The following is a 16,060-nucleotide window of genomic DNA, read 5'->3' as shown; positions in this document are numbered from 1 at the left end:
TTGATGCTCATCTTGATAAATTCAAGGAGAACATGGGAGCATACTCGGAGGAGCAAGGCGAGCGCTTCCACCAGGATATACTGGACTTTGAACGCCGCTACCAAGGACAGTATAACGAGAACATGATGGAAGACTACATTTGGGGGCTGATTCGTGAAAGTGATTTACAGTATAATCGTAAATCTCGAAAAACTACTAACTTCTAAATCTTTTGTAGTCATTTTTGTATTACTTTAGTATAAATACATGTTAATTTTGATTCATATGTTGTTTTTTTCTTACTTAATGTGAACGAAAAGACACAAATTCGCCCATTTTCTCATTGGAAATAGGTAAATTTCAAAATATCACTGTCCTGGTCACAAAAGCAAAGTTTGTGGGGAATAATAGCCATTTTCTATACTTTTGAGGCATAAGCAATTAGGAAATAACACTTAACTACCCAGGAACAAAAATTGTATTACATAGTGGTATTAATACTATTGATGGTTCTAAAACTGAGAAGTAATAGAGTAAACACTGTGATTCCTTCTTTTTGCTGGGGGTGTCTGTTGCTCTTAAAGATAAAAGGTCAGTTTAACTCTAATTTATATTTACTGCCCGGGAGTGTGTGGAAAATGTTCTCGAGTGCACAAAAGCAACTGAGAACGTAAATTGTCCAGACATTGCTCTTCCAGGCAGCCATGAGTACCATGCAAATCTAACATTATTTTGACAGCTACTGTATATTTTCCTGTTGTTCCTACAGTATTTCCAGCAGAGTGCACTGTTGATACTGGTTTTAATCTATAGTTTCTTATTGGTCCTTTGCCTGCCTACTTTGTTGTAAGTGCCTTTCATTTTTATCTGATTCGTAGATATAATAATGAGAAATGTTGTTTTATTTTTTGGGGGGGTTTTCAGCTAAATGGTTAAAGCTTAGCTGCTCACTAATGCTTTAAACAGTACAATGATTTGCATGTTTTTTCCCCCAACTAGTGAGTGTTTGTTCACGAGAGGCAATGGTATTGAATAGCTAAGGAATGTGGATTACCCTTCATCCCAGTGAAGACCTGGCTCTTTAGGCTGCTGGAGTTGAGGCACCCTGAAGGGGAATCTGGGTTTATCAGCTTTGGGGATTGGGGGGCATTGGAGCCTGCCTATTCACAATACTACACAAGGAGATTTATTCAAACATCCGATTGAACGTACTTGTGCTCTTTAGCTAAAGAGGCCCCTTAGCAGTAATGGTTATGGAATAGAAAGTCTATGTTATGTAATCTCCTTTTCTTTTTTTTGCTTGTGAAATGTTAATGAAAGACAGTCATGCAGGCTGTAGCAAAGTATAGTATGGATGGGACTATTTTGGCTTTCTCACAAAGCTCAGTCAATGCATATCGGTATCTCTGACCTGAATAACACCTGCCATTTAGTCCTAGCGCTGAGAGTTGTGGATGTGATAGTTTTGAGATGTGGACTATGCAGTTACCCAGTGAAACACATTTCACTTCTGAGGTCTGATTTATAGTCTCTGGAGGTTAAAAGCTAGTGCATCAATCCACTTCAGCCGGTATTCTTGTTAATTACATTTTCCCATTTTAAACACAAAAATGGGTTTAAATCAGTAACGTCTGCAGCAATGGAAGGAATTTAAAGTTCCCAAGCTTCTGTGACACAGTATTTTATGATTGTCTAAGATCAATTGGTGATTGTTAAATAGCACAGTATTTACATCCACTGCTGTTTTAGATCTCCTTCAAATAGTCCCCTGTTGGGTTTACCCCTCCCCCCATTGCATACCCCATGTACTGCAACTGGCACCTTCACAATTGAAGGAAGATTTGTAACCTTTACTTTTTTTCTTCCCTTTGTGTTTTTAGGAATCTTCTTGCACATTGTAGCAGACACCCTTGGAAGTGTTGGAGTAATCATATCTGCTTTGCTGATGCAGAATTACGATCTCATGATAGCAGACCCAATCTGCTCCATGATAATCTCCTTACTTATAGGAGTAAGGTAAGTACGGTGTTATTGTATTTATATATACTGTACGTACTCTACCTGCCAAACTTTGCTTTCCAGATTATTATTAAAATACAGTTAAGCACATTGTATAAGTTTATCTATTCCATGCATTTTACAGAAACAACAAATACATGCATTAAATGGTTATATGTGTTTGATGCAGTACCAACAAGTTTCATAGCAGTCTTTGTTCCTTTATATTAAACTTTTTAGATTGAAACTCGCAACCCAGTTGGCTAATGCCTTTCAGTTTCAGCGGAGGTACAAAAAAGGAACTTGCTAATAGTTTAAAATCGGTATTCATCCAATGATGAATGATGTAGTATGGCATCAGTCTTGGGGTTTGAACCATAACGTTCATAAAGCACTATTTGTAGCATCCAGTTACTCATTTTAATTAGCCTGCTGGTTGTTTCAAGTCCAAGCTGCTGCTGCTGCTTCTTTGATGCAAACATGCAAGTGAGTGATTTCAATCTAGTTTCCTTCTGTTTGCATTCTAGCTGTTTGTTTTGTTTATTTATGTCATGCAGTCCCATCCTTTGCTGTGGGGTACCATGTTATCCATATCATGGCCTTGATAGCTGTTTTCTTTTATGAATATAGGCTGAAATACTATTTTAGTCCTTTTTTTTTTTTTTTTTTTTACTTTCATTTAAGATGTATTTAATGTGTTAAAATATGTTGTAATAAAACTGGAGAGGAAAATTATAGGATATTAAACTGGGTGGGGTATAGATTTCCTTCAAACTTGTTGTTCCCACTAAAGCAGTTTTGGAAAGTGCTTGCTTTGAGGCAGAACTTGTAAACATTTCTTCTTGTGTGCAACAGCAATACCACGTTTGTACATTTTTTTTCAAGAACATCATGCTTTGGAGGCTTGGTGGTACAGTGGTTAAAGAAAAGAGCTTGATACCAGGAGGTCCCTGGTTCTAATCCCTGCTCAGCCACTGATTATAACCCCCTGTTTCAAACTGATGCTCCAGCGGCGTGCCAGACTGAATTGAAATTAAGTACGTGTTAGAGCCATACTTCATTATATTCCAGCGAACTGAAGCACGCCGCACTTATTCCAAAGCAATCTCCCACAATGCATCTTGGTAAGTAATGACAAAACCAGGAAGTGACTGAGTGTGAATGTATGTGTTTGTTATCAATATTGTGCAATTGTACCAATGAAAACATGTACCCACTCGATCACATAGCATTCCGTGTTCTAGCTAGCTAGTCAGATATGGATTCAAGTGATACCAGGCGGTGAATCATTATTTGGAAGATTCTTCAAAAGAGAAAGAAAAGAAGAAAGATGGTGGCTATTCTCAACATGATGGTGCCTACATGAAATTTCTTAATGAAATCCTTAATTACAAGTGTGAGACTCAGAACAGGTTGCTCCTCTGTGGGCGCTGCCATGATCGATTCTGGTGGTAGCAGGTGATCAGTGTAGCATTGTGGGACACCAATCGAGAATGTTTACTTACATTGTAAAACCCATTGGAAAATAACTACATAGACCTAACTAATGAGTGATCAACACACTGGGGATTGCCTTCTAGGTCATTCACCTTTTCAAAATGTGACAATCACTCATTATACATATGGTTTAATGGGGTATGAGGGTGTTTTTTTTTTTTTTTATTATTATTATTAATTTCTTAGCAGACGCCCTTATCCAGGGCGACTTACAATTGTTACAAGAGTTTTGATTTAAAAGTAATAGCACCTAAATACAATAACACTAATTGTACAATACAATACAATAATTGTCTTCAATTATATTGTTGCATAAGACCAAAAGTTAAAAGGTAGCGCTAAATGTAGCCGTTAACTTTAATGTGCTGTTTGTTGCCGGTCTGAAATGGACTGCTGATGATCAAATATTCCTTTACCCTTAGACGTCTGTGTAAAGGGACCGCTCTGTCTGACAATAAGGAGCCATTACAAGCTCTTTGTGGGTTGTACTTTTGGACCACCAACAGCAACTGATTATTCACATGGAAGTGCTCATCCTGGATGGAAACACTGTAGAATAGGCAGACAGGGCTTTAAAGAATTGATGCTAGAGCCTGAAATTACCTCGGGAGAGTCTAGTAGCTGCAATGCATTTGCCTTTACTGAGAGAAGGATTTTATCAGTGCTGCATGCAGAATTTTTGCAATGACATGGATAACATTATTCAGTCTTCAAAGTTGGTGGGTGTTTGCCCATAAGAAAGAAATTCTTTCATACTTAAACTTTTTGTGTCCCAGTCTCCTTTCACAAAATAGTCAGTTGGAAATATGGGTTACAGGAAACGCCTACCCACTGGCTATTATAGATCTATGAGCATCGTTATTTGTGAGCAGACATTATAATAAACAGTTTTAGTGTCTCACCCTTCTTGTTTATTCATTGAGATAGATAATTGAATAACTGTTCGTGAAAGGTAACGTGAGCCAAACAGAATGATTCAACAGTGCCTGCTATTTTATCAATCGGAACAAAACTTTGAACCTTGAAAGCTGATGCTGGTGTTGCATAGTAGTAATATTATGTTGACAGGGGTGTGTGTCTCAGCCCATTTCATAATTTAATGAATTATCTTACAGAAGGGCTTTGGTTTCCTGTATGCCTTCACTGTCTGTTAGACTGCAGACTGTGGTTAATGGTATCAGTCGTGACAGTTAGGGTGGAGTCCTGTGGTATACCTGACATTAGCACACATACCCTTCATTCAGCTTGATTGCCTTGGACATCAAACACTGGGTTTCATTATTGAGCTGCCCAGATTTAGTGTATAATACTTTTAAGATATCAATGCAAAGTACTCTGAAGGAAGACTGACCTATTTTGAAAATCAAGTCCAAGAGCCATCATTAACTGCAGATTGATTCGTCAGATGGTCTCTTGTATTTGCTGCTGCTCTCAAAAGCTCAGATTTACGGTGAAGTGTGAAAATAAAGAACTGGCATCCTAATTACAAGCCACAACGGTGCAGGTGCTGAGATGCCTTGACATGCCTGCAAGACTTGTGGGTTGTTCAAGAATTACGGCTCACCCTGTATATTGCCATTTTAATAAGAAATGAATCAGTCATATGAGGGACAGCTTATTTACATAAAGTGTATATTAAGCAGGTTATTTACATTGTAAAACCCATCGGAAAATAACTACATAGACCTAACTAATGAGTGATCAACACACTGGGGATTGCCTTCTACGTCATTCACCTTTTCAAAATGTGACAATCACTCATTATACATATGGTTTAATGGGGTATAAGGGTGTTTTGATTTAAAAGTAATAGCACCTAAATACAATAACACAGTGCATATACATATGTTGGTATTTTTCTTAACTTAAGGCAGTTTGTTAGTTGTCTTCAATTATATTGTTGCATAAGATCAAAAGTTAAAAGGTAGCGCTAAATGTAGCCGTTAACTTTAATGTGCTGTTTGTTGCCGGTCTGAAATGGACTGCTAGTGATCAAATGTTCCTTTACCCTTAGACGTCTGTGTAAAGGGACCGCTCTGTCTGACAATAAGGAGCCATTACAAGCTCTTTGTGGGTTGTACTTTTGGACCACCAACAGCAACTGATTATTCACATGGAAGTGCTCATCCTGGATGGAAACACTGTAGAATAGGCAGACAGGGCTTTAAAGAATTGATGCTAGAGCCTGAAATTACCTCGGGAGAGTCTAGTAGCTGCAATGCATTTGCCATTACTGAGAGAAGGATTTTATCAGTGCTGCATGCAGAATTTTTGCAATGACATGGATAACATTATTCAGTCTTCAAAGTTGGTGGGTGTTTGCCCATAAGAAAGATATTCTTTCATACTTAAACTTTTTGTGTCCCAGTCTCCTTTCACAAAATAGTCAGTTGGAAATATGGGTTACAGGAAACGCCTACCCACTGGCTATTATAGATCTATGAGCATCGTTATTTGTGAGCAGACATTATAATAAACAGTTTTAGTGTTTCACCCTTCTTGTTTATTCATTGAGATAGATCATTGAATAACTGTTCGTAAAAGGTAACGTGAGCCAAACAGAATGATTCAACAGTGCCTGCTATTTTATCAATCGGAACAAAACTTTGAACCTTGAAAGCTGATGCTGGTGTTGCATAGTAGTAATATTATGTTGACAGGGGTGTGTGTCTCAGCCCATTTCATAATTTAATGAATTATCTTACCGAAGGGCTTTGGTTTCCTGTATGCCTTCACTGTCTGTTAGACTGCAGACTGTGGTTAATGGTCGTGACAGTTAGGGTGGAGTCCTGTGGTATACCTGACATTAACACACATACCCTTCATTCAGCTTGATTGCCTTGGACATCAAACACTGGGTTTCATTATTGAGCTGCCCAGATTTAGTGTATAATACTTTTAAGATATCAATGCAAAGCACTCTGAAGGAAGACTGACCTATTTTGAAAATCAAGTCCAAGAGCCATCATTAACTGCAGATTGATTTGTCAGATGGTCTCTTATATTTGCTGCTGCTCTCAAAAGCTCAGATTTACGGTGAAGTGTGAAAATAAAGAATTATCTTAATTACAAGCCACAACGGTGCAGGTGCTGAGATGCCTTGACATGCCTGCAAGACTTGTGGGTTGTTCAAGAATTACGGCTCACCCTGTATATTGCCATTTTAATAAGAAATGAATCAGTCATATGAGGGACAGCTTATTTACATAAAGTGTATATTAAGCAGGTTTTTATGCCTCTCGTGAAGCAGGCAGTGTAGCAATGAAGACAAATTTGAGGCATTGTCGAATTCTGTTTAATTATTAAAGGTAGGATCATTTTTTCTCCCTGCAATTATTGTTTTTTTTCTTTTAGCAAGAAAAAAACATTCAAAGGAAATACTGCTTTCATTGCTGCAAGGTGTTACTTCTGAGAAGCAAATAAGTGTTTGCTCCTAGAGTCTCGCTTGTGGTTTATTTGTTGACAACGCCCAAAGAGTCTAAGAGATACATTTCCATGCCCCTCTGATAAGTTTGGTTCGTGGTTTGCTGGGTTTAATATTGTATTTCTTCTACTTGTATTTCTCAGTGCGTATTACTGGTATGCTAGTGCCACACAAGCATATGTGGTGTGCTTAAAGCCATGTCATATATTATTATTATTATTATTTATTTCTTAGCAGACGCCCTTGTCCAGGGCAACTTACAGTCGTAAACAAAAATACATTTCAAGAATCACAATACAAGTAATAATACAATTAAGAGCAAGATAAATACAATGACTTTGGTTCTAGCAAGTACAAGTATGACAAAATATGATTCAATAACGGAGCAGATAAGTGTCAGTGATAGTTACATCATGATTTAATTAAATACAAAATACTACAGATTAAATAACACTTGACAGATTACAGTACTCTAAAGTACAAGATAAAATGCAGTAAAATAGGGGGCAGATAAGAGCAAGTAAAGCGCATTTAAGGAAGAGTGTCCATAGGGAAAAAAGAGTAGTTCTACAGGTGCTGTCTGAAGAGGTGAGTCTTGAGGAGATGCTGGAAGGTGGTCAGGGACTGGGCAGTCCTGACATCTGTAGGAAGGTCATTCCACCACTGCGGGGCGATGGTGGAGAAGGAGCGGGGCTCTGGAGGCAGGGGAGCGTAGAGGAGGTAGAGAAGTCGAGTGGGGGTGTAGAGAGAGATGAGGGTCTGGAGGTAAACTTTGTGTTTTAGGTGAGGGTGAAAAGGGTTAGTCGAATGTTCTTCAGCTCTTAGTTTGCGAGCTCACATTTGCCTATTAAATAAGAAAAATAAAAACACACACCTAAAATTGCTGCAACAAAGGGACTTCCTTGATTTAAAATATGGGGGGGGGGGGGTGATATGATGGATGAAGGCTGAATCTTGAGACGTGTATTTTCAGTTGTGGTGAAACTTCATCGGGTTGTACTTTAGCACATGCTTTTGGGCTCACAATCTGGCTGTACATGGGATGAGGGGATGACTGTCACAGACATGCTTTTCTCATAAGAGAACTACTTTGTAAAGCCAACAGAATGTGTTTTCGAGTGTTTTCGGGTGAAACTAAAATGGCAAGTTCCCCAAAGGTATGTTTTGGTTCTGTTTTATCAGCAAGTGTAACTTGGGTGTGTTTAACACCTTAAGATGAAGTGCTAACCACTTGCAGCAAAACAAATTCTCGCACACCTGAGAAGTGTCGGTGGCTTTTCCACAGTCTGATACTACAGTGCCCTAATCTTCACCCCTGACACTCTTTTCAGTAAGTAAGCCAGGGCAGTTTGCTGTCACCACCACAGATGGGGAAGACTATGTAGACCAGACCTAGACACCATTGTTCAACACACTCAGAAAAGTATATTAGATGCTGTGAACTATTCAATTTACTGCTTCTATTCGCGATGTAGACCACATATGTGCAGTACCATACTAGGTTTAAGAAAGTTCTTATTTTTCATTCTTTAGTTTTAGGTACTTGTTATTTCACTTACTAGGTAGTTTCACCTCACCATATATATTTGGGGTCAAAAGCATGTAACTCGCTGCAAAGCATCTCGTCATTAGGGAAAGCAGCTTGTTGGTTAATGAAAAGACTGTGGCTCTATGGGAGCAATTTAAAAGCTCCCTGTAATAGTGCATTTGGAAGCAGTATTCCAGGTGTCGTCTGTAAAAATCAGACCCAATTACTTTTCTCCATTGAGGAAAAAGATCCGACAGCAGATGTCAGAGGCGCAGTGGTTCTGACCCTGGGTCTCAACCAAGGATTGCTTCCACAAGCCCCATCTCCCGGACAAGGCTGGATTGTAAATGAGAATGCAGGCTCATGGATTACTCTGTACTAGTCTCTTTGATCAATGAATGACTTCGGACAGGGTCAGAGAGAAGCCCTGCAATAAGTTTCTAAGGTTCGAAAACTGAATGACAAACTGGCTGTTTTTTCAAAATACTGCAATCTTATCTTTGAACAGTGTTTTAATCAAAGATATATCAATATGCACACATTATACAAAATCATCAATAGAATTACCTTCCTTCCAGCAATGCTGACCAAAATACATTTTAAATGCATATGTGAAGCTCTTAATTTGTGTAGCATAAAGTATCTTGACTGTATAATGGGAACAGCAACTGACTGGAAGGGAGAACGGTTAATACCTTTTAATAAGTTGTTTAAGTGTCTGTGACAGAGACAGAATGATTCTTGGTGATAAATCTCCCTCCCGACCTGTGAGGGCACTGTGTAAAGGGAACAGAGTACCCTGGACTGGATGGCCAGACAATTCATTCCCAGGGTTGGGTGGAAGTTGGCCATCTAAAAAGGGGGCGGAGCTACGGTACACCAAAGCATCGACCCAGAAGGCAAGCGATGTGGCAGCCGCGGATTGGAGGATTGTTAACCAAGGGGGCGTGGTTGACAGTACAAAAAGGGGACGTAGTGAGGTGATCTGTTCCTTTGTTATGGTTACGGACAAACCGGAAAGGAGGGTGATAATATCGTGAGTGTTTGTTTGTTTTGTTGTTGCTAATACTGTGCTTGATTTGTGATTATTAGACGGCTAAACATGATCCAGGAGCTGTCGCTTAAGGCCTGCACAAACCTGGACAACAATGCATCATTGTTCACGTATTAAATTGTATTTCACCACTTGCACTGAAACCACTCACTCGGGACATGCGATCGTGTGTGTATTTGTGTGTGTAAATTGACTGTGCTATTACTTGGGACTGCAACCCGTTATTTAGAACAGTGTAGTACACATTGCTGTGTATTGCCTGGGACTATTTCGTTGCAGTTTGGATTATCGTTGTCTATCTTTCATTGATCACCGCATCACTCCTGCACCTGCACACTGCAACCCACTTTGCCACAGTGTCCTTAAAAAATAACCCGATGTCTATTGCTTCATTTTAGTTGTTGTCCAGTCATCTAAAGATAATGCAATTTGATATTTACATGTTAAAAGACACCCAGAAATGATACTTGCAGATTAATACATTTGGCATCATTTGGTATACAAAAATGCTTCTGTGTTTATTGCCAAGTAGTAGATAAATGTTTTGGCAAAAAGGAAACATACGTCCTAGATTAATATTGTAAGACATAATCATGTTAGTCTTGTTTTCATTGGTTCCCTTTCAAGTAGGGAATATTAACGATTATAAAATGGGTGTTTCCCTTTGACACCCGAACCTGAAACTTTATACTAAAGACTCGTCAGAGCAATGTGCCGCAGCTGCTGCTCCGCCCCCGAGGGCATGAAGGAGCTGCGCACACTGACAACGATGCCATTTTCCTTTTCAGCTGAGCCTGAATACTCGAGAGAGCGTTGATATTAAATTATCACCTTATTATAATATATATTAATATTGTGTTTCTCTCTCTCTTTCTTTTTCTTACAGAGTAAGTATTGAAACAAAACCAAGCAGCTACTGTAGGCGTACCTACTTTAGCAGCTTGATTCTGTATTAGTGTAGCTATCAGCACACTTTTGCAAAGGCTTGTTTTACAAGCAGGCTGCTTCCAGTCTTGTGTCTGTACTGACTGGAAGGTTAGCCAGTGGTTGTTTTAAAGGTGGGCATCCCTGTTAATACACCACTAACGGTAACTGCGACACTGTCGCTCCCGCTCCCGGTACCAATATCTGGACCGAGGTTACCGTTCAATGACGTGTGTCGGCACCGAGTGTACTGGGTCGGTACCGAGTTGCACTGACACGGTCTACTGTATGTACTGACACCGTCTACTCTGATACTCTATGTTGTGCGCACTGACACTATACTGTGTGTACTGACACTGTATTGCGCACTGACACTAGTCTAAGTACATTGACACTATCTACTCTGTGCACGGATAGTCTCCATATTATGCACAGACACTAATTTTTGTGTGCGCTGATACTGTATGCTGTGCGCACTGACACTGTCACTACCTATTGCGCACTGACGCCGTCTGCTGTGTACAATAACACTGTGTACTGTATGTACTGACACTATATACTGTGTGCACTGACACTGTCCGTTTGTCTACACTGACACTGTCTGTTGTGTGCACTGATACTGCCTACTGTGTGTACTGGCATTGTCTACTGTGTGCACTACTGTTTGTACTGACACTGCTTACTGTTACTACTGTGTGCACTACTACATAGTGCAGAGTCTTTTCTGCCATGCCTGGGTTTCATGCATATGTTTCTTGCAAGGCCCAAGTTGCCTCCAGAGGACGGACATGTTAAGTGCATTGTCTCAGGAGGCTCTGATTGATTGCACTTCGTATGACTTTTGTGCCCCCTTCACTAAGTGTACGCTGGACTGTCAGCTGGCACGTCATTCTAGGGAATGCTCCCTCACGGCTGCTCAGCGCTCAGCATCGCCACGCTCAGTTAGTGAGACTGGACCCTCCTCCCATGGCTTTGTGTCAAGGGAGGGTAGGCGTCACAGTTGAAAGAGTCCAGTCAAAGCCATGCTCCTTGCCTTCTTCCTCATCTTCCTCCCCCAGTTCTCCCCCGCCGCCTTCCCCTCCAAAACGGAGGAAGAAGAAAGCTCGTCATTCACGTTTGGCAGATAGGGAGCAAATAGATGAGATCTGGGAGACCCTGTCGCACCAGCATGTTGTTATTACTAAACTGCTGCAAGAGCGCTCAGCAGCACCGGTACCACCTGTCTCTTCCCCACTCGTACCACCTGCCTCTGTGCAGGCAAGGGCATGTGATCTAGGGGAGGTTCATGAACAGGATATAGCGTTCCCATCTGATGATGCAGGTTGTAACAGCTGATACAGCGGGCTACTGCAGTTTTGCAGTCTACAGCACAGTGGCACCCTAAGCCCCAGTTTCACCAGAAAGCGGCGCGGCAAGTGGCTTCCAATTCTCATGGACCCACCCGGAAACAGCCTGCACCCGCTTTTCACAGAGGCAGGAGTACTTTCAATCGCCCTGTGCCTAGGCAACAGACGCAGGTTGCACCTCAGGCGAAGCAGCACCACAGAACCCTGGGTGCTCACTACTGTTCAAACTGATTTCTCGCACCAGTTCCAACGGGGCATGATAGTAACAATCATCACGGACCCACAAGCCGCCGCTCAGGTGGCTCAGGACGTAGCAGCTCTGCTGCGAAAGCGGGCCATTTGCATAGTAGACCAAAAAGGGATGGTGGCCTCAGACCAGTCCTCGATCGGAGATGGTGCAAGATGCTGACTTCGCAACGGCTGTTGCAGCCCATCAGGCCAAGCGATTGGTTCACCATGGTGGACCTAAGGGATGCCTATTTTCACATCCCCATAAAACCAGTGTACAGGCAGTAGCTGTTAACCTTTCAGGGAACAATATAACAGTTCTGTGTTCTGCCATTTGGCCTCTTTCTAGCTCCATGCTTACTTGCAAAGTACTAGCCCTGTTGAGACTCAGAGGCATCAGGGTCCTCAACTACCAGGACTAATGGCTCATTCGCGCATGTCCAGCACAGGCACACAAACACAAACACACAGAGCTCGTTACCAACCACTTACATCGGTTGGTGAAGGTGAATTATGCAAAGAGCCAACTAGTGCCCACCCAGATAGTGGACTCAGTGCTCATGTTTGCTACCCTGTCAGACACCACAGTGGAGAGAATAACCGCCTGCCTAAAGTTGTTTCAGCTTGGCAAGGCACTGCCAGTATTGGCTTTTCACAGGCTTACGGGCCTGATGGCAGAAGCATCCAACACCCTTCCACTGGGTCTTCCACATATGCGCCCCAAGTAGGCTTCGCTCAACCACACGGCCTGTCGGCCCGTGTTGAATCACAACCTCCTGTTGACAGCGTCTCGACACTGTCTACAGGCACTCTTGGTGGAGACAGCCAGCCCATCTACGCCTAGTCGTGGCACTGGGCAACTTCACCAGGAGGGAGGTCGTCACCACAGACAAGTCCAACTTGAGTTGGGGTGGCGTTTGAAATGGTCGAGCAGTGTAAGGGGTGTGGCAGTCCCCAAGGAAGGGTCGCCACATAAATGTTTTAGAACTGCAGGCAGTGTACCTGTCCTTGCAGAACTTTTTGGAGCAGGTTTGGGGGAGACACGTGAGCGTTCTTATGGACAACGTGTCTGTGGTGTCCTACATCAACTTCCAGGGTGGTTTGCGGTCACCCAGTCTCCACCGGGTGGCCCACAAGCTTCTGCTGTGGGCAGAACAGAACCTCCTCTCACTCCGGGCAGTTCATCTGCCTGGGATGATCAATTGCGCTGTGGAGCGCCCCTCGAGGGAGGTTCCCAGCGGTGCAGAATGCAGACCATCCCGATGTCGTGAGCCTCATTTGGGAGAGATTCAGGAGAGCAGAGGTAGACCTATTTGCCTCTCAGGAGTCTGAACACTGTCCCATGTTGTTCTTCATAAAAGCAGACGGGGGACCTCTAGGAGTAGATGCACTGGCACACCTGTGGCCAGCACATCTACTCTATGCATTTCCACCGCTCGCGCTGCTCCTGCTGTGTCTGGAGAAAGTCAGACAGGACTGGGCCAGGGTGCTCCTAATAGCCCCATACTGACCCAGGGGAATTTGATTCTCTTCCCTGATGCAGCTCCTGAAAGGCCAGCTGTGGGTACTGCTGATGAGCCACGACCTGCTCAGTCAGGTGCAGGGCACTTTGTGGCACCCCAACCCATCATCTACGGCTCTGGGTTTGGCCCCTGAGCGGCTGCATTTGAGCCATCTGGGGTTATCGAACAGGGTGATTGATACCCTACAAAATGCAAGGGCAGCCTCTATGTGTTCCCAATATGGGTATAAGTGGGGCGTATTCCAGGCATGGTGCTTGTCTCGTGGTTTCGAACCCATGACATGCTCCATGGCAGTTATACTGCAATTTTTACAGGACCTACCTTGAAGGTCTGTTTGGCAGCCATCTCAGTGTGCCATGTAACAATAGATTCACTCTCCCCAGGAGCTAATTTTCTGGCGGGGCAATTTTCAAAAGGCACCCAGCAGCTTAGGCCACCAGTGAAGGATGCAGTTCCTTGTTAGAGGTTGAATGTAGTGCTTAATGTGCTGATGAAACCTCCATTTAAGCCCCTGCAATCAGCTGAGCTAAAATTTTTGTCTTTAAGGCGGCTTTCTTACTTGCAATCACCTCCGCTAAGCGGGTGAGTGAAATGCAAGCATTCCTTCTATCAAAGGCCTGTCTAATCTTTTCAGAGGCCAGAATGAAGGTTATCCTTCGTACTAACCCTGCTTTTTTTGCCGAAGACCATCTCTTTTCATGTTAACCAGTCGGTGGAATTGGAGGCTTTCCATCCCACTCCTTTCCAATCTGACAGGGAGCGCCAGCTCCATACGCTTTGACCAGTGTGGGCATTAGCATATTATGTTGATAGGACTAAAAGCTGGAGGCGGTCAGAACAATTCTTTGTCTGTTACGGTGCTAATTCCCAAGGATAGGCTCTGACTAAGCAGCATCTGTCTAAATGGTTGGCAGGCACAGTTAAGACTGCTTATGAACTGGCCAATATACCTCCGCCAGAGAAGCTCATTGGCCATTCCACCAGGGGTTAGGCTACTTCATGGGCTTTGTTCCAGGGTGCATCTGTCCAGGACATACGCAATGCAGCAGTGTGGGCTTACCCCCCATACTTTTACTAGGTTTTACTGGGTATACTCACCCATTTTGTAATGGTTAATATTCCCTACTTGAAAGGGAGCGTTAGGTTATTATCATAACCCTGGTTCTCTGAAATAGGAATATTAACCATTAACTTCGGGGTCCTGGTGTTCATGGTCACAGTTCTTAAAGGAAAATGACATCGTTTTCAGTGCGCGCAGCTCCTTTAGGCTCTCGGGGGTGGAGCAGCAGCTGTGTCACACTGTTCTGACAAGAGTCTTTGGTGTAAAGTTTCAGGTTTGGTGTCTTAAAGGGAAACGCCCATTTTGTAATGGTTAATATTCCTATTTGAGGGAACCAGGGTTATGATAATAACCTAACGGTTTCCTGCAAGTTAGTGATCCCCATCTTCTGTTAGTTCAACTGGAATGTGCATTACAAAGAACTTCTAGTGTTATTTGAATTTTACTGCAACAACGAAGCAAAGCTTCCTAATGGAAAATTACAATAATAATAGCAATAATAATTATAGACCTTGACCTATACTGACATTGATGGATGCACACCTGTCTTTTGCATTTGTCTTTTTTTTTGGGGGGGTGGGGTGGGTATTACCAGACTGGTCACATTTCTAGCTGTATTTGTGGAGCAACTGTGGTACTCTTGGGAGTGATTATAATGCATTTACCCCTGGGTATTGTACCTCAGTTTTAAATAAACATTTCTTCTTTTTAATCACATTGTCATTATCTAAATTTGCAAGTCTGCTTATACACTGTGAATAATGATTCCTTCTTGCATGGTTTGATCACCACCACCCAAAACCTGAGCCACAGATGTGTCTTTTCTCTGTGCACTATGTATGTGGGTCTCTATTTACATTTATATTGTTTTGCCATTTTAATCTATATCTCAAATCGGTACATCTGTGTGTGGTTAGAGGTGCCTATGTGGGTTCACTATATGTACACCAACATTTAGACCAAACTCAAAGGCTAACGCTAGCAGCGAACATTGTGTGAGATGTAACAAAAAACATCAGCGCTGTTTTAAAAGAAATCAAAAGCTAACCATGCTTCATAAAAGCACTTGTATTATATCCCTGCAAGCTTTGTCTGATTTACAGTTTTTAGTGCACCAACACACAAGCTGAAACTGAATGTTGAAATTCAACATCTAAACAAAAGCAGCAAGCTACTGGAAATTTTTTGTCCTTTGCATGGCCCCTGTTGCTATGCCAACACTATTTCAGTCCATTCGTGTTTTTTTATTTTATTTCTTGTGCCGTTAGAGATCGGCTTTACAACAGTACCTGAGAATACCCGGAGCGTCTTTTAAATCACAAATGAATGTTACCCCCCCCCCCCCCCCCCCCCGCCCCCCCCGCTCTGCCTAGGGTTCCTTTTGAAAGGGATGACTGCCCTCAATTGCCGAGTACTCCAAATTAATTTGTGAAGAGTAAACCAGAGCCTTTTGTTGGGAAATGGAACAGTTTTTGAATAATAGCTCTGGGTTTATTGTG

General features: G+C 42.3%; 1 protein-coding gene across 2 annotated transcripts in view; it reads left to right on the top strand.

Annotated features, from left to right (window-relative positions):
• LOC117417298 (zinc transporter 7-like) overlaps positions 1–16,060 on the top strand; it is a 43,308-nt gene that overhangs the window by 13,303 nt on the left and 13,945 nt on the right. For both annotated transcript variants that reach the window (XM_034029343.3, XM_059034722.1), the window contains exon 8: positions 1,860–1,995. In XM_034029343.3, coding sequence (XP_033885234.1) covers positions 1,860–1,995 — 136 coding nt within the window. The remainder of the gene's footprint in view (positions 1–1,859; positions 1,996–16,060) is intronic.

This window comes from Acipenser ruthenus, chromosome 12 (genome assembly GCF_902713425.1).
Source record: "Acipenser ruthenus chromosome 12, fAciRut3.2 maternal haplotype, whole genome shotgun sequence".
Taxonomy (NCBI): Eukaryota; Metazoa; Chordata; class Actinopteri; order Acipenseriformes; family Acipenseridae; genus Acipenser; species Acipenser ruthenus.
The sequence above is the reverse complement of the archived record's forward strand: the minus strand, read 5'-3'. Positions and strand labels throughout refer to the sequence as shown.